Genomic DNA, 27,184 nt, shown 5'->3' with positions numbered 1-27,184 from the left:
GCCAGGGGCGGGGCGGCGTCAGGGGCGCGGGGTCACGTGGGCGGGGCGGTGGGGCCGGCGGGAGGAGCGGGCCGGGACCGGTACCGGTACCTGGAGTTAGGATCTGGGAGCGGGGCTGCATCCTGGGATTGTGACTGCGGCTGGCACCGGGTCCTAGGGCTCGGAGTGGCACCGGGGCCGGCGCTCAGCAGCGGGAGCGGCGCGGGGCCATGCCGTACCTGGGCGGCGAGGAGGCGCAGCGGGAGCTCCGCCGGGCGCTGTCGAACCCGCACGTGCAGGCGGACCCGGTGCGGTACCGCGGTGCCGTGCTGCGCGTGATCCGGTACGGGCCGGGCCGGGCCGGGCGGGCGGGGGCACCGGGCCGGGCCGGGCCGCGCTGAGCGCTGTCCCCGCCGCAGGCTGATGGCGCAGGGCGCCGACGTGTCGGGGCTGTTCCCGGAGATGGTGAAGGCGGGCGCGGTGCCGGACGTGGTGCAGAAGAAGCTGGTGTCGTTCTACGTGCGCGCCCAGGCCCCGCGTCAGCCGCAGCTGGCGCTGCTCGCCGTCAACTCCCTGCGCAAGGACTGCGCGCACCCCAGCCCGGCCGTGAGGGGGCTGGCCCTGCGCACCATGTGCGGCCTCAGGTGCGGGGCTCCCCGGGGTTATCCGTGTCCTCCCAGGGTTATCCGTGCCCTCAGGGGCTGTCCCTCCCCTCGCGGGCTGTCCCTCCCCGCCGTGCCCGCTCACGGCCCGCTGCCGTCCCGCAGGATGCCCGGGATCCAGGAGTACCTGCAGCAGCCGCTGGTGTGCGGGCTGCGGGACAAGGCGTCCTACGTGCGCAGGGCGGCCGTGCTGGGCTGTGCCAAGATGGTGAAGCTGCAGGGAGACTGCGAAGTGGGTGCGTGGCTGGTGGCCCTTGGGCTTGGGATGTCCTGTGTTTGTGATGCACATTCACCCTTTAGGGATCTCCTGGGGTCCCTGCGCTGCCCCTGTGTTGTCATGGCTGCAGGGCAGAGAGAGAGAGAGAGAAAGTGGAGAGTAATTAATGAAAGACTGAGAAAATTGGGGTGGTTCAGCCTCCGGAGACTCCTGATTGTGGCCTTCATTACCTGAAGGGAGCCTGCAAGAGAGCTGGAGAGGGACTTTGGAGAAGGGATGGAGTGACAGGACAAGAGGGAATGGCTTCAGACTGAAAGAGCAAGTTTGGGATATTAGGAAGGCATTCTCACCTGTGAGGGTGGGCAGGCCCTGGCACAGGTGCCCAGAGCAGCTGTGGCTGCCCCTGGATCCCTGGCAGTGCCCAAGGCCAGGCTGGATGGGGCTGGGAGCAGCCTGGGATGGTGGAAGGTGTCTCTGCCCATGGCAGGGGTGGCACTGAATGAGCTTTAAAGTCTATTCCAGCCCATAACATTCTATAATTCAGTGATTCAATGATTTTGTTCCATCCCCAGTCTCTGATCAGCCAAGGGCCACTGAGACCCACACAGACCCTCAGGGAAAAGCTGTGCCAAGGGCAGGTGTTTCTGTAGAGATTGAAGTTTAGTTGATCCCTTCTCCCAGTTGAAGCCATGTTTGGGGTTTTTTTGTGATAAATACATACAATGATTGAGCTGCAGTGTGCCAATAGATCTTGATGGCAGGAGCTCTGTGCTTTGCAGATGGTGCTCTGGTGAACGAGCTCTACAGTTTGCTTCGTGACCAGGACCCCATTGTGGTTGTGAACTGTCTGAGGGCCCTGGAAGAGATCTTGAAGAAGGAGGGAGGTGTTGTTATCAACAAACCCATTGCCCATCATCTTCTCAACAGGTTTGTTTTTTTTAGTATTAAGATGGTGCTGAAAGCTTCTCTTGTTCTCATGTTTTCTATGCAGAGAGGCAGTTTCTGAGGTTGTCAGGCACCCTGAGATGGAGGTGGCCATCCTAAGATAAACTGAACCACTTCAGGCTAAGGTCTCAGGGGAAATTTGGGATGCCCTACTCTCCCAGTGAGTCTGTGCCTCAGCTGGTGGTTTGGTTTGTAATTGTAGGTTATTGTGATTAGACTTTTGGGGTTTTTTTAGTGATAGTACACCTGATATATCTGTGGGACAAGTATGTTGTAGCATGTTTTTCCAGATCCTTTGAAAGATATACAAACTGTGGTGCTTGAAGAAATCAGTTTTTCTGCAGGTAATTCTACATGTAGGAAAAGAGGGGTATTGTTCTGCCCAGGGTTCTTGTCAGTCTTGCTGCCTGGTGTAAACAGCAGCAAAATTGCATGTGACTGATAGAGAATTAAAAACTGGGCAGTTTTCTTGTGGCACCCACTTGGCTGGGGAGGCTGTAAGGAGGTCAGAGGCTGAGACCTCTGCTCTGCAGATGTTCCTGCCCTCCCTGACCCGTTCCCCTGTGCTCCTGGCAGGATGCCTGACCTGGATCAGTGGGGGCAGAGCGAGGTGCTCACCTTCCTGCTGCGCTACAAACCCCGCAGCGAGGACGAGCTCTTCGACATCCTCAACCTGCTCGACGGCTACCTCAAGAGCAGCAGCCCCAGCGTCGTGATGGCAGCCACCAAGCTGTTCCTGGTGCTGGCCAGGGAGTACCCAGATGTGCAGGCAGATGTGCTGGTGAGGGTGAAGGGCCCTCTGCTGTCTGCCTGCACCTCGGAGAGCCGGGAGCTCTGCTTCACCGCGCTGTGCCACGTGCGCCAGATCCTCAGGAGCCTGCCCGGCCACTTCAGCAGCCACTACAAAAAGTTCTTCTGCTCCTACTCAGAGCCCCACTACATCAAATGCCAGAAGATGGAGGTGCTGTGTGAGCTGGTGAACGATGAGAACGTGCAGCAGGTGCTGGAGGAGCTGAAGGGTTACTGCACCGACGTGTCTGTGGAGCTGGCACAGGGAGCGATCTTTGCCATCGGTGAGAGCTGGGCTGGGCTTGGCTGCAGCCCTTGGCCTTTCAGGGGGGCTGTTCTCTGTATCTGGCACCAAATCACTGCTCTGTGCTGCAGCAGCACAGACACCAGCCTGCCCAGCAGTGGTTTATGTCAGTGTTTCTGAACACTGATTATTTCCGAAATCCAAGCACTGAGCTGCTTCAGAAAATCCTCAAATCTCATGCTGTGAGAAGATGCTCTAGGGAAAATGTGTCATTTCATCTTGTTAATGAGCCTTAAAGTGGGCAGTGAAGCTGTGCAGGAGGTGGAGGAGCTCTAATACCTGCATGTTCTTTGAGTTGTGATGGGGGCAGAGTGAAGGTGATAGTTTTGGTTTTGTGAGCTTTAAAACTAGGTGAATTATTATTGTATTTGTAAGGAGAAAGTTTGGGATGAAAAAATGCCTTTTTTAATGTATTACATTTAAGGAAATTCAGAAATCTTCTGAGGCATGGCCTCAAAAAAAGGAACATGTCCCTGGTGTGGAGAACAAGTTCATTTGGCCATACTTTCAGAAATGGTAATCAGAAAGGAAAGGAAGGAGACTGTTTCTTTAAAGGGAGTTTGTGCTGAGTAGCTGTGCTCATGATTCCTGTTTCACTCTGATAGGAGGTTGATTTTTGTGTCTTTTTGGCATCCTTGCAGCCAATATTGCCAGGACATACACAGAGCAGTGTGTGGGGATTCTGACAGAGCTTCTGGGGCTTCAGCAGGAGCACATCACCTCAGGTAACCATTGCAGGCTGCTGCCTGGTTTGTGCTCTCAGGAGCCTCTTGCTGGGGCTCGTGGTCCCAAACTCAACACTTTCAAAGGCAATTGGCTTTCAGTTTAATTGGCACCTTCAGGTGGAAGTTTTCCAGGTAGGTTGAGGGGTGTAAAGTGTGTTCCTTCTGCAGGAGCTGCTCTCTGTGGGAAAGGGGAAAGTGGTTGTAGCTGTGTTCGTGCTTCTTTCTGGCTCCCTCAGGGAGTGAGGGGCTCAGCAGAGACATTTTACTGTCTGTTTGAGAGCCCAGATGATTAATAGATCTTTTAAATCTCAGTGATTTCTGTTCCTTACATAATAGTCTGATTCAGTTGTACCTGAGCTTCCTTTTTTCTCTTCTGCCTTTAGATCCACCATCACATCACTGCTGTTCTTGCTGTTCTCTTTTAACTGGTCTTGCTCTCAGATTTGAAAACCACACACTTGCACTCAGCTGTTGAATTCCATCTCAGGAGCTGTTGATGTTTCTGAGTGGGCAGCAAAACCTTTAAAGTTTTGACCTAAAGTTCACGAGCCTCATTTTGAATCAGGGTCAGCTTTAATTTGTCATTCTAACCTCGTGTGTCTGAAGCATCACGAGTCAGAGGCTTTTTAAAGGCTGCAGTAGCCAGAAGAGAGGCTGCCCTCCAGCAGAGGAACAATCTGAAGTCTCAGTGCTTTATTTTAAACCAGATGCAGCTTTGCTCTGACAAAAGCAGTGTCATGGGATTGGGAAGGAGGGTGCCTCAAATCACAGTCACAGGTAGGGCTGAGATTTGCAAAGCCCCTTGAGTGGGGGAGGGTTTAAAATCTTTTTTTTTTTTTTCCCTAATGGTTTTTGTAACTCCTGGGGAATGCTGATAATGTGTTTTCCTTGCAGCTGTGGTCCGTGCTTTCCGGGACCTGGCCTGGCTGTGTCCCCAGTGCACAGATGCTGTGTGCCAGGCACTGCCTGGCTGTGAGGACACCATCCAGGACAGCGAGGTGAGGGGACAGTGCTTGAGGCAGGGTGGGCAAGGAGAGTTCAGCTTCCCTTTGCCTTGAGGTTGGGGGCAAAAATCAGAAATCCTCAGATTTAATTCTCAGCATGGCAATTTCATGCCAACAACGTGGCACACAGCAGCTGTTTGCTGGTGTTCTTGTGGCTCCTGCAGGGCAAGCAGGCTCTGGTCTGGCTCCTGGGCACACATGGGGAGAAGATCCCCAACGCTCCCTATGTCCTGGAGGACTTTGTGGAGAAGGTGAAGTCGGAGACGTTCGCGGCGGTGAAGCTGGAGCTGCTGACGGCGCTGCTGCGCCTGTTCCTGGCCCGGCCCGCAGAGTGCCAGGACACGCTGGGCAGGCTGCTGCACTACTGCATTGGTGGGTTCCCTGTGTCCCCACAGCCTTTGGGGTCCTGCTCTGCCTGTGGCCCCAGGCTCAGGAGGCCACCCAGGCTGGCAGGGCCTGGTGGTTCCCTGCCTTAGGCTGCTGCCTGGCCCCTGGCTGGCTGGTGAGTGTGGAGTTACAGAGTCACGGAATCAGAATGCCTTGGGTGGGAAGGGACCTTAAAGATCATGCAGTTCCACTCCCTGTCCTCAGCAGGGACACTTCCCCTGCCCAGCCTGGCCTTGGACACTTCCAGGGACCCAGGGGCAGCCACAGCTGCTCTGGGCACCCTGTGCCAGGGCCTCCCCACCCTCCCAGGGAACAATTCCTTTCCACTAACCCATCTAACCCTGCCTTCTGTTAGTTTAAAACCTTGTTCTTCAGCCTGTAACCAGCTTTGCATTGTATCCCTGGAAGTCTGTTTTTAGTAATTATTAGTACTGTGGGGCAGTGTGGCTGACAGGATTCTGCATGAATTGCATCTCTGTGGTTGCAGAGGAGGAGCAGGACATGGCTGTGCGGGACCGGGCGCTGTTCTACTACCGCCTGCTGCAGGCTGGGGTGGAGGAGGTGAAGCGAGTCCTGTGCAGCCCCAAGTCTGACCCCTCCCTGGGGCTCCTGGGGGACCAGAGCAAGCAGCCTGTCAATGCCTGGGCTTTGGAGTTCAACACTCTGGCCACAGTTTATGGCAGAGAGCGCTGGGCACTCGCCACCGCTCAGCAGCCTGTGGAACCTTCTTACTCCTGCTCTCCTTGTGCTGACTCCAGGAACAGAGACACAGGTAAACCTGCCTCAGCTTCCTCTGGGGGCCATTCTCCCCTTGCCAGCAGATCACAGGATCCCAGAATGGTTTGGGTTGGATGGAGCCTTGAAACTCCTCTTGTTGCACCCCCTGCCATGGGCAGGGATCTTCCACTATCCCAGGCTGCTCCAAGCCCTGTCCAGCCTGGCCTGGGACACTCCCAGGGATCCAGGGGCAGCTACAACTGCTCTGGGCAGCCAAGATTTTCTGCTGTGGGTTTGTTTGGAAGGAGATCAGAGTGCTTTGGGAATCTGGGGTTCTGATCACCCTGTGCAGTGTGGGGCTGGTCACTCACTAGCCCAGGGAATGCTGTTGGGGGCACTGGGATTCCAGCCTTCCTCTACTCCATCAAATGGGCTTTGTGGAGCTCAGAGCTGCATCTCACCTGGGTTTGTGCTTTCCTTTCAGAGTCACTGGTTCCTGAAGGGACTAAGGAAATCCTCGAAGTTCATCCTGATACTGCAATGTCTGAAGGGAATAAAGAACTCCTCGAGGCTCATCCTGATGCAGGCAGCCTGAGCTTGATTCCTGATGTTTCCCTGACTGCAGAACAGTTTGAGAAGAGCTGGCTGAGCCTGGACACGAGCTGCCAGCTCTCTCTGCCCTGGTGTGGGCCTGTCCATGCAGACACCATCCAGACAGCCCTTCGTGTTGTGCACATCCAGACCATTGCCATGAGCAAAGCTGGAGCCCAGCCCTGGAAAGCTTATCTGAGTGCCCAGGATGACTCAGGCTGCCTGTTCCTCACAGAGCTCCTGCTCCAGGCAGCAGATTCAGAGCTGCAGGTTTCGGTGAAGCAGAATGAAGCAAAGCCAGAGGCACTGCAGTCCTTCATCTCAGCCTTGAGGACAGTCCTGGAGGCAGTAGCTGGACTGCAGTCTTGACTGGTCCCGCTCCCAGCAGGATGCATGCTCAGGGCACAGCACAAGTTGCTTTCTCTGGCTTCTTTTGCCATACCCAGTGCTGGTTTGGTAGTTTCAAAGTGCAGGGGTTCCAGTTTACCTGGAAAGCCTGGGGGGTGTGGGGGAAGCTGGGGCTGGGGAACAGGGCAGTGTGAAGGGTCTGCCCTCCCCTGGGCTGGGGAAGGGACAGGGGCACTCTGGTGTGAGTCACAGCACTGGTGGCATCCATGGTGGTTGTCATGAGACACAAATGTCACTGATGCACCCAGAACTGAGCAGAACTCAGGGGTGTGTTTTGGGGAGGTTTTTTCCTGAGAATTATAAATAATTAAAAAACAAAAACAAAAAACAAGCCACCAGAGGCACCAGTACTCTGCCACTTATCTCACATTAAGAGGAACAGTGCAGTGAGGAGAGACTATTTCATTCTTGACTCCCTGTTTTAATTTGCTGTCTGATTGCAGCAGTAGCTTCACTTGGGGGTGAACAGAGCTCTGCTGTGCCAGAGGTGGGTGGGCAGGGTACATCCTGCCCACTGGAACCAGCATGTTCCTCTTCCAAGAGACAGACATGGGTTTTTGGTTGAAATGTGGTACTGAGGTGAGAATTGCCCTCTCTGAAGTTCCCCCCAACTCCCTGTGCTGTTGCCAAGCTCCTTGACTGAGGGTGAGATTGATCTAACAGGGCTTTAGGGTAATCTGAGGAGCACAAGCATCTTTTAACTATTCTGCTAGATTCCTTGTAATTTTTGATTTCTTTGAATTACTGATTATACCCTCAAACGGCACAATGCCTTCCATGCACCTCACTGAACCCCTGTCACTGTTAAACAGACTTCTGCTTTTCCAAATAAAAACATGAATCATTCTTGGCTGATTTCTTGTTCCTTCAGCCCTCAGGACTGTGGCTGGAGTGATCTGATCAGGGCAGCTCTGCAGCCCAGCTCCTGCCTCTATGTCCAACAGGGCTTTTCCCTCTGACCTTCCTTGAAGCTAAGCCTTAAGGAGCAATTGGGCAATAATTAATCTCAGTCTCAAATGCCAAATTACTGTAAAGGGTGAACCTGCAGGTGAACTCAAAGGCAGATCAGTCATGTAGCAAGGCTCCTGTTAACATTGCACAGCTGTGCTGTGTCCCTGTCCCTGGGGAGAGCTGCACTGGAGCTTTGGCATGGTGCAGTTTTCAGGGGAAAATAGCTGAGAACTTGTTGGCAGTCCATTGTTTACTCTGCTGTGGCCACACCAACATTTGGCTCTGTCTGGGAAGGGATTTGAAGCTTCTTTTATCCAGACCATTCTTGAGGAATGAGCAGGTCAGCAGACTTCAATAACTTCTAAATATTTATTTCAGCTGATCTTAATAGAAATTACTTAATTTGGAGCTAAGCCATGCCCACAGCTGTGTGCAGCCCAGGAGAATGGCTTTGCTAAACAAAGTCCTACTGGAGTTAGCACCAAACTTCTGCTTCTGTCTCAGGGTTAATTCCTTAACTCAGGAGCTCAGCTTGGCCCTTGAGTGAGAATCAAGATAATGACTGATGGGCAATAAAAAGGCAGTTTACAGACCCCACTTGGTGTTTTCCCAGGGGAATGGATAAAATCAGCCTGGGAGAGGGCTGGTGTTGGGTCACTCATCCTGCCCTCTGCATCCTCACCTTCATGTCTTTAAACCTGCATGGGATTGTTTCTCTAAACCACATGCACAGGAGGGTTTGGTTTGTTTTCAGGAGAACTTGGATAATTGAGAGAAAGGACTGTGCTACTTTCCAGAGGAGAACTTGGGCTTTTCACTGCTGTACCTGGAGAAAACCTGTTGTGCTTCTCCCAGGCACTGCAAGCAGAACCAACACTAAGCAAAAAGTAAAAGAGATTCTCCATCACTACAACCAAAAATAGCAAAGTTTGTTGTTATCAATTGGTTTTTCTTCTCGAGTTTCTGTTAAATTTAGCCATCAAAATGTGCTTCACTCCTACTCAAGCCTCCAGTTGGGTGCTGCAGACTCAGCAGGCCAGTATTTGTTTTAAAATGTTTCCATTAGTTCTTCTAAAGGTCCCTCTTCCTCTCAGGTGACTCCAAGTCTTACTTCTGCAAAATTAGCATTTGATATTTTAAACAAAAAGGGATTAGCAGCCCTTTGCCTTTTAGCTACTGAATACAGGAATCCTGGAGCTGCTCTGTGCCCAATCTGCAAGAAAACACAGAATGGTCTTAGTTACATTCAGGGAGAGAATCAGACTTGGTTCAATGAGTCTGAAGCTTTTGTGCAACACATGAGGTATTGGAAATATGGAAGATGTGATTCTCATATCTATTGGGGGGTGATTTTGGTTGACAATTGTTGGTTTTAGCTTGGTTTTTGTGTAGTTTTTCCCACTTCATGCAGAGAAGATGGATGGCCTTCCAGAACTGCTCTCTGCCTCCTCTTCCCACCTGGGAATGGCCTCTCCTTTGCTTATGGGATTTTTCAAGTGTTGCACAGTGAGAGAGGTGAATCGGGCTGGCATCATTAATTTGGTGATTAATTTTCTGTAGTCTGCTGGAGTCAGATGTGATCCTCTCTTCTGGCAAAGCCCAAGAGATGTGGGGAATGGTGGCTGGAAGAGTTGACCTGAAGCACAAGGATGGTTTTTCTCTGGAAGTTGTGCAGCCCAGAGCAGTAACACCTGTTTGGGTGTCAGCATCTGCCTGAAGGATTCCTTCAAAATATTTTACAGCTGATGTGGAAAGCAGACTAAGAACTTCCATCCCTGGAAAGTATCCAAGGCTGGGTTGGATGGGGCTTGGAGCAAGCTGGGATAGTGGAAGGTGTCCCTGCCCATCGAGGCAAGTTTAAGGTCCCTTCCAACCCTCCCTTTCTGGAATTCCATGTTAAAAGCACGAAGGGGAGCTGTGGATTTTCCATGCTTTTTTACAGACTCTTCCAGTCAAATTCCAGGTTTGAAGCCTTCCTGGAGAAGCACAGCCCCTTGGGATGTGAATCCTCCACAGTTCCTGTGCCCAGCCCGGGGTACCCCTGGCAGTGGTGGCTGGAGGAATTGGGGTGCTGGGGGTTTGGACATCCTCACTGCCCACCCTGTGCCAAGCAGGGCTGGTCTGAGAGGAGGTGCCAGGGCCCTGTGCTGTGCTGTGCTGTTTGACCAGGATGATCTGCTGCGCACGAATTTCCTTTGGGGCTGTGCTGAAGTCAGAAACCACAGGCAGCTCCCCGGCGCTGCCTTCCGCCGCCGATCACTTGACATGTCCCGTCCCAGGAGGGCCAGGCCAGCCACGCTCCAGGCACCATGGACCAAAGGGGCATCCTGCTGCAGAACCTGGAGAGGGCCCAGGGCAAGAAGCTCAGCCCAGGAGAGTTTGCAGAGGAGTTTTTGGTGAGTTCACTCAAGGCTTGGCTCGGTGTTTCAGCTCCTTTTGGAGGGGATGGCTCCGTCGCCTCTCAAACCTGTGACAGTGAGGTTTTCTAGGAGTTTTACAGCAGACACCCAGAAGTTAACTGGGCTGAGAGGAATGTAAAGACATGATAGGAATTTGATAGTTTGCATTTGAACTGTTTGCTTTTTAACTAATTACCCGAGTGCTTCCTGTTTTCTGCTTGGCGATTGCATTGTCGGGACATGGTTTCACTTTGCCTGGTAACAGAACTGGGGGGACAGGGAGGAACATGGAGCCTCTGGCCCTGTGACACAACTGGGGATACAGGGAGGAACATGGAGCCTCTGCCTCCCCATTGCAACGAGTTCCTGCCAGGGATCTCTGGTTTTGCCTTGGCTTGGCTTGTCCTTTCTTCTATAGAGCACAGGTTGCCCAAGGCCAGGCTGGACAGGGCTTGGAACAACCTGGGATAGTGGAAGGTGTGGAATGAGGCAGCAGGTGGTATAAGATGAGCTTTAATGAGATGAGATGAACCCAAATCATTCTGGGTTCTGGGATCTGTGCACTCTACATCCAGCAGAGCTCCTGGCCCCTTCTGGAAATTACTTTCTTGTTCCCTCAAGGCAAAAGCTGCACAAAACATTGATGGGTCCCAGCAGCCCCTGTGTTGTGCATTGCCCTGAATTTGTGAGCTCCCTGAGATATTTTTTGGTTTGGTACCAGGGGTGAGGCTCAGATGCCAGTGCAGCATCTCATGGCTGAAGCTGTTGGCTGAAGGTGACCCTTGGTGTGTCAGCTGGAGGCAGGAGGCTCTGCCAGGCTGTCTGGGCTGCTCTGAGAGGCAGAGACACTGCCCAGCTTTCACAGGCAAAAGAAGGGTAAAACTGGCACCTCTGTGAGACCTGAGAAGTGTCAAACACTGGGCTGTGGGCTCTGGGTTACTGAGGGGTCCCCACAAGCTCCAGCCCTGCTCTGTCATACCAGCAAAATCTGGCACTTCAAACACTTCAAACCAAGCTGAGTGCTTGGTTTCCAGGTGTCTGGGGTGAAGGGAAGTGATTAATCTGAGCCTGCAGTGACAGTCTGTTGTTCCATGGAACAAAGTGCTGTCACAGCCTGCTGAGTTTCCCCTCTCTCTGTCAGGGTGTTTGTGTGTGTGGGGCAGTGGGCTCTGAGCCCTGGTGCTCAGGCTGGCTCCAGCAGCCTGATGTATTCATTCCTTATCAAAATGGCAGGTGGAAATGATCCAGGCTGCATTTCCTGTTGTATGGGATAAGATCCTCTCAGATTGACCTGATTTGCAGCCCCTTTTGCAAGGCAGTGGCCTCAGCAGGCTTCTGCTTCCAAATGTGACAGAAACATTCAGTGCCATCCTCCACCCCAATTCCTGCCCTCTCCTTGTGGGACTAAGCATTTTTACCTGCAAATTGTGGTAATGTTACTATAAATTATAGGGGTCAGATGATTCAGGGCCTCAGCTCTGGGAAGACTGGCTTTAGTGATGTCCCTTCCATGAAAGCTTTCCCTGGAAACTGGGAACTTCCACTGGAAGGAGGATGTGACCAACACCAGGATTGCTCAGAAGGTTACAGGGATGTGGAAGTTACAAAACTCACCCTGCTCCCATAATTTCTATCCCACTGTGTCTGCCCCACATTCTTAATTAATAGACTGGACGTATGGACTGTCCTGAGCCTCCTGTACCTCCTCCCTGACTCACTCCATCAGATCTCTGAGATTCAACTTCTATTATGGCTGAATTTAGTGTTTTAAAGATGCAGTTTAATATTAAAAAAACCCAGACACCTCGACACAAAAATATGAAAGAAAACACACAGAGAGAATGGTGCTTCTGAAGCTGATGGTAAAAAATAGTGTGGGTTATTCAGAAGCTGGTGGCAGTGAAATAAAATTCTACGCTTTGCTAGGAGAAAGATCCTTTAACTCTCTGTGAGTGCTGCAGCTTTATCCTGAAAATGAAAGAGATGAGAGATTTGCAGCCCTAAGGGTCTGTCCCAGGGCTCTTTCTCCCTTTTCTTTCATCAGTCCATGGAGTCACTCTGCTCGTGCTCCCTCAGTGACTTGAGCATCGCTGCTTCCAGCTACAGATGGGAGCATCTCCACCAAAGTGAGAAAAATCAATAGATCTACCAGTCTTCTCTGGTATCACTTGTTGAAGGAGCTTTGACATTGTCACTCCTGTGATATTTGGGCTGAGTGGTTCCCCTGGGCCTCGCTCACTGATGCTTTGTGTCGCTGCACAAGCCGCCGTGTGGGCACTGCCTCAGCACACACTTTCCATTCTTCAGAAGCCTCTGCTGGGTGGTTCTGTCTCTTTTCTTGCCCTGAGCAAAGCCACTCAGGAAAGAATTAATGGTGCCAGCCCTGCTTTGTGGTAGCAAATGTGACCCCTGGAGACCTTCAGGGCTCTGTAGTAGTGCGCTGGCTGCAGCCCGTCTGCTGTAATTTGTTCCACTCTTTTATCACAGAAGCTGAAGAGACAGTCAACAAAGTACAAATCAGATAAAATCTATCCTACAGCAGCGTCTGAGCAGCCAGAGAATGTCAAGAAGAACAGATACAAGGACATCTTACCTTGTAGGTTGGAAATGGCACATGTTCCTACTCAGCCTTTTGTTTTTTCTTGCTTTTCTTGTTCTCGTCCCCTGGTGTCCGCCTGCACAGTTGTCTGTGAGCACCTCACTGCTGTCTGTTGGCTCTCAGTCCTGCTGCTCAGACTCAGGGCTTTGGCTGCTGCAGTGCCTGCTCTGGAGGACTTTGGCACAGATCAGCATTCTCAGGCACAGGGTGGGATTTTGGGGATGCCCCATGCAGGGATGGGAGCTGGATTCGATGATCCTTGTGGGTCTTTTCCAGCTCAGGATATTCTGTGATTCTGTGGTATTTCTACAGACAGAAGAATTTCTATTCACTAGGAAACACATCCTCCAGTGATTATCCTTGCAAGCTTTCTGGGTAGCACTGCAACCACTTGTGTCCCAAGTCCTTTGGACAGTGATGTCTCCATGATGTACAAAGCAGACAACAGGCAAACCCTGCTGTGGTTTGGCTTGGCTGGGTGCAGAGCTCTCCTAAGGATGCTGTCCCAGGATCAGAGCAGCCTGCCTCTTCCATCCATTCCAGCCTGGAAAAGAAATTAAATCACAGAACCATTAAGGCTGGAAAGACCCCCAAGATCGAGTCCAGCTTTCAAACCTTTGTGTCCAACTCCACAGACCTGCTTAGAGCCTGGAGTGCATTTTTGGGGTTTGAGCTTGGCTTGCTGCATGCTCAGAGGGATCAGCGTTGCACTGGGGCAGTGGCAGCACCTGCAGCTGTCCCCAAAGCCTCCCTCACTGCCCAAAAGAACCTTGTCCAGCCCCTGGGTGTGTAGGCAGCAGGGTTGTGGGAGGAGAGAGAGGGACATCAGCTCATGAGTGTCCCCCAAAGCCCCTGTGCTGCCCTCCAGGGCTCAGTGACCACGAGGGACAGACACTGACTTCTTCCCCTGCTTTTGCAGTCGACCACAGCAGAGTGGAGCTGTCCCTGATTACCTCGGACACAGACTCTCATTACATCAATGCCAACTTCATCAAGGTTTGCCTCTCTTGTGGTGTTTTGTCTTGTGAAGATATCAGCGAGTTGTGCCAGGAGGAGCAGGTGGGGGCTCTGCTGAACCAAAGGGCTCTGCAGCAGTTTCTGGGCTGTGCTCAAGGACAGCCCAGATTTGATGTGAGAATATGAGAGAGCCTCAAAACCCCCCTGCACACAGAGGCACCGGGCTCTGGGGCAGGGGACGCGCTCGAGACGGGGGTGGAACAATTTGTGGTTCACAGCTCCAACTTCCCCGTCACCACTGCTGCCTTCGGTGGCTGAGAGGTGCAAAAGTGCCTGTGGCCAGAGTCACCTGGGCTGAAAGCAGAGCAGAGGCAGGAAGCCTTGCAGGGCTGGGACTCACTGCTGGGGCGAGCACAGGGGCAGAGCAGGGTGGGACAGTGCTCGGGGGGGGACAGTGCTCAGGGGGGGACAGTGCTCCTTCTGCAGCTCCATGAGTTTTGGGACTGTCCTGGGCCTACAGCCCTTCCCTGACTGACAGATAGATAGATAGATAGATAGATAGACAGACGATTGATAGATGATTCATTGATAGATAAATAGAAGGTTCCCTTCATTCTCCATGACACTGAGCAGTGACCCAGGGCTCTGTGTAACCTCTCTGCAGAACAGACCTTCCCAACAGGATCACAGCTCATTCTTGGCCATCAACAGAGCTGTGGCCACATCACCTCCAAGCTCCCAGAGGCACTGTAAGAACTGGTGCTGGTCTCTGGGAGCAGATCTCAGCTCAATCCCAGCCCCCCAGCTGGGCCCTGCCTTTGCTTTGCACAGCACTGCTTGAGTTAGCTATGTGCCCAAAATTCAACTGCATGGAAGTCCTGCAAAATCCTTAATGGGCTTGCTGATAGAAGTACATTCAGAGAGAGGAATGACTTTATTTCTGCTGTGAACTGTGCACAGATGTGTCCATGGCTGGTTTGAATGTTCTAGGGTGTCTATGGGCCAAGAGCATACATTGCAACCCAGGGTCCTCTCCCCACTACTGTCACTGACTTCTGGAGGATGATTTGGGAGTATGAAGTCCTGGTAAGGTGCAGATTTATATTTAAACTTTTTATGTCCTTTTTTTTTTACAAAAAAAAAAGTTGTCTTTCCATCCAGAAGTCCTTTGTGAGCCAGTGGGAGTGTCAGGGTTTCTCTCCAGATGTTTTGTGTGCCCCATATCTCTCCTGTCAGCCTCCTCCCACTGGTGCAGGGGTCTGCTGGTGGCTGTCCCTGTCTTTGGGCTCTGCCTGGGGAGCTCCTTGTGCCAGGCTCTGGGTGATGTCCCAGTGGGACTGCTCTGGCAGTTGGGGCTTGGCAGAAGGCAGCTCACAGAGTTTCCTTATCACTGATAAGTACCCACAAGAGATGAGTTTAATTTTGCTGCCTGGATAAGAAACCCGTGTTCAGACTTTTCAAATGAACTTTCTTCCTGCAGGTTGTGGTCATGGCTTGTATGGAGTTTGAAATGGGGAAGGTGAGTAGTGGGTAGTGAGTCACAGGTGGCCCTGAGTAGCAGGGCAGGGTGAGAGATGTAGATTTTTATTAAATCCCATTAGTGACAGCGAGTTTCTGTTTGATATAAGCTGGTTTTTGGGTCTCCAGCTGCAAATGGTCCCGTGGGAGATGTCCCATGGCAGAGGGTGAAATGAGATGATCTTTAAGGTCCCTTCCAATGAAAATCCTTTAGTTATTTCCAGTAGTGTAGGGAATCTCTCTGGAAAGGAAAATCCAGCAGTGGCAACTCCAGGGAAGGGGAGCTTGGAGCTGGACAGCAGCAAGAGCTGAGCCTCTTCCCAGCATGAATTTTGTCCTGAAAAAATAATTTAAAAAAATATATAAATAAAAAAGTGAAAAAGGACAGGCACAGCTGGGCCAGTGGGGAATAACCAAGCACACCCTGCTTGTCCCAACAGAAGAAATGTGAGCGGTACTGGGCGGAGGTGGACGGCTCCCCCCTGCACTGTGGCCCTTTCTCCATCACCTGTGTGAGTGCAGCCACCTCAGCACCCTGCTCCACCCAGGGCAGCCACAGAAAATCTGACTCTGACTCCTTCTTCTGCAGGAGGCTGAGCAGAAGAGGAATGAGTATGTGATTAGGACTTTAAAGGTGACCCTGAATGAGGTAAGGAGGAAAGATCAGGGCAGGAAATGCACCTGGGCTGGCTTTGTTGTATAAATAATATATTGAAACATGGTACATTTTGTGCAGAATATTTTACATTGCTCAGGCTGCTGAATTAGGTTTGACAGCAGTTGAGGGAACAAAGGAAGTAAAAAATTCATTAACTCAGACCTCAGTTTCTGAAGCTGTTTTTCAGTCATGGTAAATCAGACCTGGGGTAAGTGAGGCCAAGAATGTCATGAAACAGCTCCTGCAGCAAAACCAACTGCAAACTGCTGCTCTGCCCTTTGCTGCTGATGGGAGCTGGGGAGGGAGCAGAAATGCAGCTCCTCTGATTCAGAAATCCAGCAGGAATCCTGCCACTGCTCTTCTCCTGCAGGCAACCCGCACCATCCACCACTTCCACTACAGAAACTGGCCGGACCACCACGTGCCCTCCTCCATCCAGCCCATCCTGGAGCTGGTCAGGGACATTCGCTGCTACCAGCCCGATGACAGGGTCCCTGTGTGCATCCACTGCAGGTGGGTGAGTGGCTGCCAGCAGGGGAGGGCTGCTGGCCCCACACCCCTGTGCTGCCACGTCCCCAGGGCTCCCAGGGCAGGGAAGGTGGCCAAGCTCCTCTTGCAGGGAGCCCGAAGGCAAAGGGCTGCTCTGGGGCCAGCCAGCAGAGAAGGAGGCCAGCAATAAAACCACAGAACCATGGAGGTGTTTAGGTTGGAAAAGTCCCTTAAGGTGGTCGAGTCCAACCATTTGCCCAGCTCTGCCAAGGCCACCACTAAACCACATCCACATCTCTTCTCAGTGGTGGCTTCACCACCACCCTGGGCAGCCTGTGCCAGAGCTTGACAATGCTTTTAATGCAGAAATTTTCCCTAATGTGCAATCTAAACCTCCCCTGGGGCAACCTGAGGCCATTTCTTGTTCTGTCCCTTGTTAGCTGGGAGGAGTGACCAGCACCAGGCTGCACCCTCCTGTCAGGGAGCTGCAGAGAGTGAGAATGTCTGGCTCAGGGACCACCACGTGTGGCTGGTGAGCACAGGAGGGCTGAGAGCTGCTCTCAGGGGATGAGCTGTGCCCCCCAGCTCTGTGCAGCAGAGCTCTGTGTGGGCTGAGGCTGCAGCATCCTGCAGGATGTGTGTGGGACAGCAGAGTCACAGCTGGCTGTGGGTGATCTCCAAGCAGCATCCCTGTCAGAAAACACAGCCTGCCCACCCTGTCCTGGGCTGTCATTGCAGTGCTGGCTGTGGCAGAACCGGTGTCATCTGTGCCATTGACTACACCCAGAAGCTGCTGAAGGATGGGGTGAGTGCCAGCCCTGCACCCCTCTGTCCCCCCCCAGCCTTCCCTCTGCCTTTCCCCCCTCTGACTGCACTCAGGTGGATTCCAGGTGTATGGCAGCTCCCCACAGCCTGACTGGAGAAGGGCAGTGGCTGAAGTGCTCATTCCCCATTCCCAGTTTGTCCCACTCCTGTCTTTGGGCACTGAAAGCATCACACCAGTGGGGCAGAACCCCCCCTGCACCCTCCCTCTGGCCAGGCCTCCAGCTCTGAAGTGCTGACCTTCACTTTTCAATACATCTGTACTGTCTGCATCTGTCTGTCTGCACTCACACATCAGAGATTCCGTTTCCAAACCACGCCCTTGCTTTACTCTGACTCCAACAATGGTCCAGGCAGTAATCCCTGGCCTCGGGGCAGGTGCTGGGACTCAGGGGAGAGCCTGCTGTCTTCTGTTCTACAGCTCCCTGAACCACCCAGCTGGGAAATCAGTGTCACATCCATCGTGCTGCCCATAGCTGTTGCCAAAAGGGTATTTTCTGTGCAGTGTGACAGGAGGGAGGAGGATGGTTTGTAATAAATAAAATAGCACTTTAAGCAGGCCCTTTGTTAAACATTGCAGTAGCAGGCCTGGATTTCAGACAGTGTTCTGAAGTGTGTCATGACTTGGAAGCTTCATGGAATTAGACCTGTCCGTAATTTTTTATCAGTGAAATAATGGAAATATTTGGGTTGGGAGGATCTTAAAAATTCTCTCTTTCCAGCTCCCTGCCATGGCAGGTACACCTTTAACTATCCCAGGTTGCTCCAAGCCCTGCCCAGCCTGGCCTTGGACACTTGCAGGGATCCAGGGGCAGCCACAGCTGCTCTGGGCACCCTGTGCCAGGTGCTCCCCACCCTCCCAGGGAACAATTCCTTCCCAATATGAAATCTAAATCTCTGGTTTTTTTTTAGTTTGGAACAATTTTGTCTTTTCTCTTTCTTGCCAGATTGTTCCAGTGAACTTCAGTGTTTTCAGTCTGATCCAGGAAATGCGCACACAAAGACCTTGCATCGTGCAGACCAAGGTGTGCTTGGGGAATGCCACCAGCTGCTCCAAGCTGGCCTTTTCCCCAGGAGGGTTCACAGCAGGGAAACCCACAGCAGTGGTGCTGGTGGGAGCTGGGCTGTGGAGATGTTGTGCAAAGTCCCTTTTCTCAACAGAACAATGATTTGGCAGAAATTAATTTGGTAGCTGAATGTTTCCTTGTGGACAGCTGGGCAGTGCTCACAGTGCGATTTACTGAATGCTTACACTGTGAAACCAGGGACTGTCCAGGCAATAAAGTGGGAACTTTTCTCAGCTGCAGCAGACTGAGGAGGAAGCTCAATGCAGAACAGCATTGTTTGCACACCAAAAACCCCCCAAATGCTTCAGTGTGAACCCTGTGAGAGCTGTGGCTTCTGCCTCTTCTCAGAATTCACACCCTGCCAAGGACAGGAAAGGCAGCTTCTCCTGGGGGTGATGCTGGCTTGGCAGGAGGTGACCACTGGCAGTCCCACATGTGTGTCTGTGTGGCATGCAGGAGCAGTACGAGCTGGTTTACGACGCCGTGATCGAGCTCTTCAAAAGGCAGATCCAAGCACTCGATGCCCAGAAAGATTCTGCTGCTTCACAGGTAAAAGTCCCAGGACAAGCACCCTGCCTCTTGCAGCCTGGGCACTCCAGCTCTAACCTCAATTCCTGGGGTGAATTCCCATATTTCTGCTCCCCTTGATACCCAAACTGAGAACCCATGAGAATCCAGCTCTTCCCCTGAATGTGCAATGCTTATCACAAACAAGATCTGGATGTTCTTCAGTCTCAAACCATTTTCTGTTTTCTATATTTTTATGATTGTTTAATGTCATGAGCGAATAGAACAGCACAAATTTTCTGCAGGAGTGTCTGATTTCCATGGGGATGTGCCAGTGGAATTTGTCTTCATGGAGGGATTCTCAGACCAGGCTGGGAAGCTTGGGATCACAAAGCAGTGAGGCTGAAAGTGTTACCTCATGTATGCTAGTGAGGGAATCAGCACTACAGCCTGTGGTAGGGCACAGGGGGAAATATCTTGTGAAGAAACAAGGCAAAGTCTCACAAATCTGTTACACTTCTGAGGAAAAGAAATGTGGTCTTGGTGTGAAGTTGCATATTAACAGGAATTGCCAAAACATCTCTGGTTGAGGTTTTCTTTGCTCTTGCTGTTCTGTGACTGCTGACATGAGCCTCACTGGACCAAATCCAGGAAAGTAAATGTATCACAGCAAAGCCTGGAAGGTCACAGTGAGCTCATTTTGTCAGAAACTTTTATCTAAAGAACTGGGAAGGGGATCCTGTGATGGGACTCGTGCCTCAGCTTTTGCCATAGGGTTTGCAGGATGTTCTAAGCCAGAGCTGAGTGAGAAAAGAACTGGAAAAAGCCTTTTTGGAAAAAGCCTTTTTGGACTTGTTAAGGACAGTCTGTGAGCAAAGGACACACAGGGCTGGGCTGACACAAAATGCAGAGGACGCTTCAAGTCAGGATGTGGTTTTGTAGCTCTTGCCCAAACCTCTCGCCCCCCTAAACCTCCCTGTCCTCTGAGGACTGTGCAGAGCTGGGCTGGCCATGAGCTGGTGTCACAAACAAAACCAGCACCCAGTGTGGGCTCCTGAGTGTGTGCACAGCTGTTTGGCACAGCTGGATGGCTGTAAGGCTGGCTGTACCCTCATTTCAGAAAGGAGCAGCAGGAGTTGATCTTCAGGAGCTTCTGTCTGCAGTTTTCAGCTCCATCTTGGTGTCTTTCCCAAGTGCTTTAGTAATTAGAAGTATTTGGCAAAAATCCCAGCTCCTGAAGCAGCCACATTGGTGTTCTTTGCATTCTGCCTCCTCACTCTTGTTTGTAAACATTTCCTTTCCCTAGGAAGGAGCAGGGCATCCTGCAGCCAAGCCAGTCCTGGCTCCAGTGGAGGACATTTATGGCCTGAGTTCACTCACCTGGTAAGCTCAGCACAAGGATCCCTGGCTGGTATTTGCAGTCACCCACATGATTTCAGAGGGATGAACTTTTTGGTGTGTGCTTTGGAACACTTTAGCTCTCAGGATCTTCTGCCTCCTTTGAGCCCCACTTTGACTCTCATGTTTGCTCCTGACATAATTCATAGGGTCATAAAAGTTGCAGAAGTCTTCTAAGACCACCGAGCACAACCATTAACCCAGGTTCAACACTAAGCCTTGTCCCCAAGTGCCACATCTACATGTTTTTTAAACACTTCCACAGAAGGTGTTCCCACCACTTCCCTGGGCAGCCTGTTGCAATGCCTGATCACCCCCTCAGTGAAGAAACTTTTCCTAATTTCCTAACAATTCCTGCTCTTCTCACTGATGTGTCTCAGCCTGTTCCCTGTGTACCATTATCTGTCCCCTTCTTCTGCCCTGGGCTTTGTGAAAACAGTATAAAACAGTATAAACCTGCATATAAAAGTCTCATGAACACAGAAGCTGGGTCATCCCAGCCCTCTACCTGGCATGGATGCCTCCACACTGGTCCCATTTCCAGCTGCACATTCCACTGCAGTGCCCCTTGCAGCAGGAATAGCAATCCTGAGGATCCAGCTTCCCAATACCAGCAGCTTCAGAGGGTGGTGGATCTCTCTGTGGACACTTTTGGGATTGCAGGGTCTGCTTTCTGTAAATAATTGTTTTGGTTCAGTTTGCTGACATAAAGAGGCAATGGTGTAGAAGTGGAGCACAGGGAAGGACTTGCTTGAGGCTGGGCTGGGCTCTGCATCCCCGAGGGAATTGCTGTTAGTGGGTTAACATTTTCTGAGCTTTGACTCCACACCACTTCTTTGTGCTTTTACTGCAGCTCTGAGCAAGAGGAGCAGGCTCCAGAGCAGCATCTCCCTGTGCAGCACGATTGGCACCAACACCTCCCTCCGGGGGCGCAGAGCAAAGCGTCCCTGCCCTCGCTGTGTGCCCCAGGGCCACAGCACAGCTCTGCCCAGAGAGTGCCCCCCATCAGACAGGCCATCTCCTTCGGGGCTCTCAACTCCAGCAGCTGCAGGAGGGCAGCAGCCAGCGAGCCCTGGGGTGCTGGGGATGCTCCTCAGAAGCGCCGCAGCTGGGAGCTGGAGCTGGAGCCAAAGGGAGCAGGCAGGAGGGGGCCTGGTGCCAGAGCACCTCTGGCATGGACTGTATCCACCCCTCTGGGGCTGGGGCAGCGGGGAGAAGGCTGGGAATGGGATGCAGGAGATGCCAAGCCTGTTTGGAGCCCAAAGTCCACTCACTCGAGCTTCCAGGATGGATTTTCCCCTGCGGACCTGAAGCCCTCCAGACAAGCAGCAGATGTTCCCCCAGGCCACAGGAAGCAGGGGCAATGCCCTCACCCTCACCTGTGCTCAGCAGAAGATCCCTACTTCTCCTCAATCTCTCCAGACAACCCCACATCCCCCGTGTTTCCCTTTCTGGAGGGGCAGGATGAGCTGCTGCCTTCGTGCTCTGCCAGTGCCCCGCTGCAGCCCAGCTCCCCATCACCCCAGCACGCTGCCCCCAGCCAGGACAGGACCTTCCCCTCGGGTGAGTGCACTGGGACACGGGGACACGTGGGACAAGGTCACTCTGGGCTGGGTGTGCTGGAGGGAGTGCTCAGTGTGGTCATCTGGTGCCCAGGCAGGGCTGTAGCTGCTCCTCAGGACTGGGCTCTCATGGGAGCTCAGGAAACAATTGATTTCATCCTCACATTGTTTTCATCCTGCCTGAATTTTTTCTTCCCACAAATGTTTTCAGAGCAGTGTAATTTTGGTGTTTGCATTACACAGCTCCTCTGAACCATTGTCCCCCCTCAGAACAATTCTCACAGGGAGGCAGGGATGGTGCTGACCAATCCTTACACCAATGTGCTCCAAAAAGCACTCAAAAAGCTCGCAGAAATTGTTTTTTTTTCTGAGGATTTCAGGGTCAAACCCCACTCTTTGGTGCAGAATGTCATGCAGGGCACACTGAAATCTCACTGAAACTGAGAGATCCAGGATTTCAGGGGCCCTGAGCAACCTGGGTGACACCCCTGCCCATGGTGGGGGTGCTGGATCTAAGCGGTTTTTAAGGTCCCTTCCAATCCAACCCATTCTAGGATTCCATTAATTCAACACAAGTGTTTTGCCCAGATCTGTAGCCTTAAATCCATCACCTGTCATATGAGGAAGGTAAAATTATTCCTTGTTCTGGTTAGTCCTGGCCCAATGGGACATTTCCTATTGTCCACAGCTTTGTCACTTGCTCCACTTTGTGCTGCCCAGGTCCCTCGGCATTCAATCCCACAAAGACAGGCTCGTTATCCCAGTGCCCTTGGCAAGTGCTGGGAGTGGCAGCCCAAGCAGAACCACCAGCTGTGTGCCTGGCTCTGTGCTGGGTTATGCTCACTTTCCTTGTGCAATTGGTGCTGGGAGTTATTTGGGTGTTTAATCACAGTTTGGAGGTGTTTAACCTTAATCTCTGGTGCATGGCAGGGCAGGAGCAGCCCCCTCCCCTACACAGGTGCCCCTCCTGCCCTGCCATGGCAGTAACCTGCCCATGTCCCTCCAAGCAGCCCCCCTGCCCCAGCCTGATGATGATGATGCTCCTCCACCCCTGCCCCAGCGCACCCCCGAGTCCTTCATTGTGGCCAGTGACCCAGGTGAGTGATTATCAACATCAAACGTGGCTCTGAGCAGCACTGAGGGCTCATCCAACATCAGGGTGGTTCTGTAGCCTCTGGCAGTGCCTGGGATGAGGAATGATCTCTCTGGTTCTCAATTGCTTCCAGGACAATTTCCTCGGGCCATTTCAGATTTCCAGCTTCCAGACAGAAACCCAAATATTGGAACCTCCTGGGAGTGGAGTGGTGAGTCTCACTCAGAGGGGTTTCATGACCCTGTGAGACTGAGACCATGTAAGGTAACTGAGTGGCTTTTTACCTCTTTTCCAGCATTATTCCTATGCCAATCTCCTTACCACGTTTCCTTCTGTGAGAAAGACTCTAGTTTTGGCACTTTCTACTTGCCATAAATTATTTCATAGAATCACAGAATCATGGAATTGTTTGGGCTGGAAGGGACTCTTAAGATGATCCAATTCCACCCCCATGCCATGGGCAGGGACACCTTCCACTAGACCAGGTTGCTCCAAGCCCTGTCCAACTTGGCTCTGAACACTTCCAGGGATTTCAGGGCTCAGGATTGAAAAGGAGATGTGGCCTCAGTCCAGCCCCTTCTTATCAACATCTGCTTTACCCCAAACATTATTTCTTGGGATTCTAAGACCAGTAGAGCATCATAAATACAATAAACATACTGACCCTCATTTAGAGAAGAATAATGAAGACAGGACATTAGTGTTCTGCTGAGCTTCTAACAGCCCTGTGAAACCAACAGGAGCTGAACAAAATGTGGGCATCTCTTGCTCATGCCATAGCTGAGTGACAGCTCTGTGAAGTGGAAGAATGAGGCACAAGTCTCTCTTCCTTTCCACAAGCATGGAGGTGTATGTGGGAGGGTGTTTGCACATCACATCCTTTCCTCCTCTTCTCTGGCTTCCTTGTGTGCAAGAAAACAACATTTGGATGTGGGAATTTTAAATACCTGCGTTGTTTTTTGTTTCCAGAGTGTGAAGATTTGGAGCCCACGAACAGGTATTAAGTTTAACGTTGGGATAATCTGCTTTTTTTCTGAAACTGCTTTATTTAGTAAATGTGTTCAGGATCTGTGCTCAGTGCAATTGTTGCTAAATAGTTCTTCAACTAAATAGTTGCAACCAGAACTAGACAGTGCTGCAAACAAGTGAACTGGTAGTTTTATGTTTCCTAATCAGCTCCTGCCTCATCCTGTACACGAGGATGTTCCTTGCAGCCTCCTCTTTGTCTGCATGTTGTGTGTTTCCATTGAGACAACTGAGATAAGCTGGTTGCTTCTAATATCTATATTATTTTAAAGCAAGGTAACCAACTCCTTCATATCTGCTTTCTCAGAGACAGCCCAGGATCGCTCTAATTCTCCTCCTCCACTTCCTGAAAGAACCCCGGAGTCGTTTGTTCTTGCTGAGGCAGCAAGTGAGTGCTGAGCACTTTTCTCAGGGTGGAACTAAGGTTTTACACTCACACCTAAACCTGCAGGTTTCTGAGAGCTTGTTCAAAGCATTATCAGGTAGTGCTCCAGCACTTCCCTGCAGGAGAGTTCAGTAAATACAATAAAAATAAACACAAGTAGGGAACCTGCAGAAAATTTATAAAAGTGCTGCATTAGAGGAGATGAAAAGCAACAACAAAGCACTTGGAAAAAAGCAGGAGGATTTGTGGATGACTACTGAAAATGTATGTATGATGTATGTTCCCAGGTCTGCAGCCTGCTGCAAGAAATTCCTCGAGTCCTGCAGGCTTGGAGAACAAGGGCTCAGAAACATCATCCAAAGAACTCCTGAAATGCTTCAGGAGGAGCAAGGTAAAAGAAACAAAAGGTGTGGAAAGCACAGAGGGAGAGGGAAGAGCTCTGGCACAGCTGGTGCTGTTCTCTCACTGGGGGAACAGGGCCTGCTTTGAGAGAGCTTGTGTTTAGGGCAAGGAAATAAGAGGAATCAAAATATTCTGGTGTAGAACTGCAAACCCTGTCTGCACTGGGAACAGGATAACCCAGCCCTGCCCATGCCAGTGGCTGTGCCTTGGCACTCCATCCACCTGCAATCCCAGCTCCTCTGGGAAAAGTTGCTCCAGTGGAGTCTGAGTCTGTCCTACAAGGACAGAACCATCACCAGCCTCCTCTTAATTATCCTTGTGAGATTGTACTTTGGGGTGTTAGGGTGGAACAGAAAAGCACTCGAGGAAAACAGCAAGAAAAATACAAACTGGAGGCATTTGGGATGACAAGGAAAAAGGCAACAAGATCAGCACAAAGTTTCCTTTTTATGAAATGCGATATTTGTGCATTTACCAGTTAAGTCCCACAGTAGCTGATGTATTTCTACAAGTACATTTATCAGTGTTTTTATACATGTGCATTACCAGTGAATCCCTTTACCCCAATAGCTGATCCACTGCTTCACACATTTTTTTTCTAACTAGCCTTTTTCTATTTTTTTTTACAGAGCTTGAAAATATTGAAAAATGTGAGAAAAAGTAAGTCTTTCAGGCTAATATCTTCTCAATGGATTTAAACAAGTGATTAATTGTGTGGGACAGAAATACCAAGAACCTGAACTTTTCCAGTGTGAAATTCCCTGCACTTTGGAGCAGGACACACAGAGCTGTGCCAGCTAAGCACCTTCTCACCAGGAGAGCTGTAAGAATGTCATAAGGATGCTGTGCTGTCCTTTGGGGACAAATTATCAAATTCTTCAGGTTATTCAAACCTACAAATGGGAGAATGTGAGCCCCAGCCTAGATTCTGACCAGGCTATGCAGAGCATACATAAGGAATCTCCCACTAGAATAATTTTGGTCTAAAATTAAAATACTCATCTTGAAAACAGGATTGCTAAAAAGGGTTTAAAGCACTTCAGAGCAAATGTTTTCTCAGCAGTAAATCCACTCCCTGTAAATATGGGATTGCACAAATTAAGGAAGGAATTCTCCCCTGTGAGGGCAGTGAGGGCCTGGCACAGGTGCCCAGATCCCTGGAAGTGTCCAAGGCCACGTTGGTTGGGGTTTGGTGCTGGTTTGATGGTTGGGCTTGATGAACTTAGTGGCTTTTTCCAGCCTAAAGAATTCCATGGTTCACCAAGTTCAGCTCTGCAGTTCCCAGTGACCAACTGCTCCAGTCTCATTTTTTATTTCCAGGCATTTGGAGTCCATCTTCACTGACAAAGTCATCAGAACCTGCCCCCACAAACTCTCCAAGGTCTTTCCTTAACTTTGGTATGTTTTCCTCTTTGTGTTTTGGTAGGAAGAATCTGGTTTTTGGAAGACTAAATTCCAGGCAGAACACTTACAAACAACAAATATTTCAGATAATGCTCATTGAGTTTTACATATTTAGTTTTTACACATGTAAAATTTTATTTGCAACTATAGGATGTTGCTTTTCTGTCAGATCTTAAAGCTTGGGAAAGATCTGAAATTACAAGTCTTTTCAATTCCTGTGTTATTTTAAGGGATTACATAATCAGCATCTGTAACATACAGAATTTGTTGCATTAAAAAATACACTATTTCTTCCTAGGCTTTGCAAATCGATTTTCAAAACCTAAAGGACCAAGAAATCCACCCCCAGCATGGAATATTTAGATGTATTTTATAGACTTGGCATTGCAGATTTGTGAAGTCATCCTGAAATACTTGGAATGCCCGTCCCAGTGAAGCTTCCACCAAAATAAACACATCCAAAGCTGTTACACAGTGCTGGCAGCTCAGGCATTACTGAATTACACATTCACTGAATTTAAAACTGGAGTTTTAAAGTCAAGAATGTAAAAGTACCAGCAGCTTCCAGTTAATTGGCAATGGGATGGAAGGTAAACCTTGGAATACAAGTTTTATCCTAAGGAGAGACATATTTTTGTCATGTTTTGGAATGCAATCACTTCTAAAGAATGGATTTGAGCATAAACTGATGAAGGGACCCAGTGAAGATTATGGAATGATCTGGAGATGGAGCAGAGTGAGGGGGATCAAACCCCTCTCTCACGTTTGTAGGTCTGCTGTAATCAAAGACATTGAAATGTTTACATTACTTGGACTAAGACAGAATTATCATCCCAAATTTTATAAATAATATAAGCTTTTTAAATTTTTTTTTTCCCATCTGAGCAAATCAGAGCATTTGTCTGGATTTTGGGATCATAAGACAGTGATTGATCCCATAGGAACTAAACTGGTGTAACTGGACCACACAATTGACCGACCCAGCTGCTCTTCTATCTGGGAAAAAAATCCCAGAACACCATCACAACAACCAAAATATTATTGTATTTTAAAAACAATGTGTGTAAGGATTTGTGATTCTCCAGCACAGAACTTCTGATGGGAAGAGGAAAGATGAGATTTCTCACCAGATTCCTCACCAGTGTTTTTACTCACTGTTTTTACCAGTGGGGAGGGATAAAGATGTTGGAAATTGCTTTATGTGATTATTTCCTGTAAA

The 27,184-nt window shown here is 50.5% G+C and overlaps 2 protein-coding genes across 3 annotated transcripts; both read left to right on the top strand.

The window, feature by feature from the left end:
• Positions 1 to 14: 14 nt before the first annotated feature.
• On the top strand, positions 15 to 7,574 carry AP4B1 (adaptor related protein complex 4 subunit beta 1). Its single transcript, XM_056511416.1, has 10 exons — positions 15 to 322; positions 399 to 623; positions 747 to 877; positions 1,638 to 1,785; positions 2,380 to 2,876; positions 3,538 to 3,621; positions 4,516 to 4,619; positions 4,790 to 4,997; positions 5,500 to 5,784; positions 6,214 to 7,574. The coding sequence occupies exons 1-10, from the start codon at positions 210 to 212 to the stop codon at positions 6,687 to 6,689; spliced, it is 2,271 nt and encodes a 756-aa protein (XP_056367391.1). The 5' UTR covers positions 15 to 209; the 3' UTR covers positions 6,690 to 7,574.
• Positions 7,575 to 9,902: 2,328 nt separating this feature from the next.
• On the top strand, positions 9,903 to 27,023 carry PTPN22 (protein tyrosine phosphatase non-receptor type 22). Of its 2 annotated transcripts, none has more exons than XM_056511542.1 (21): positions 9,903 to 10,075; positions 12,566 to 12,674; positions 13,597 to 13,673; positions 14,625 to 14,720; positions 15,115 to 15,153; positions 15,596 to 15,664; positions 15,742 to 15,801; positions 16,181 to 16,323; positions 17,038 to 17,104; positions 18,069 to 18,146; positions 18,645 to 18,737; positions 20,002 to 20,078; positions 20,947 to 21,656; positions 22,666 to 22,752; positions 22,882 to 23,012; positions 23,718 to 23,745; positions 24,082 to 24,162; positions 24,447 to 24,550; positions 25,191 to 25,221; positions 25,882 to 25,959; positions 26,264 to 27,023. In XM_056511542.1, exons 1-21 carry the CDS (start codon positions 9,989 to 9,991, stop codon positions 26,326 to 26,328), a joined length of 2,310 nt encoding a protein of 769 aa, XP_056367517.1. In that variant the 5' UTR covers positions 9,903 to 9,988; the 3' UTR covers positions 26,329 to 27,023. The 2 variants fall into 2 exon arrangements, with proteins under 2 accessions (XP_056367517.1, XP_056367516.1); XM_056511541.1 differs by having other exon boundaries at positions 15,593 to 15,664.
• The last annotated feature ends 161 nt before the right edge of the window (positions 27,024 to 27,184 follow it).

This window comes from Oenanthe melanoleuca, chromosome 26 (genome assembly GCF_029582105.1).
Source record: "Oenanthe melanoleuca isolate GR-GAL-2019-014 chromosome 26, OMel1.0, whole genome shotgun sequence".
Classification (NCBI taxonomy): Eukaryota; Metazoa; Chordata; class Aves; order Passeriformes; family Muscicapidae; genus Oenanthe; species Oenanthe melanoleuca.
This window is presented reverse-complemented; position numbering and strand designations above follow the sequence as displayed.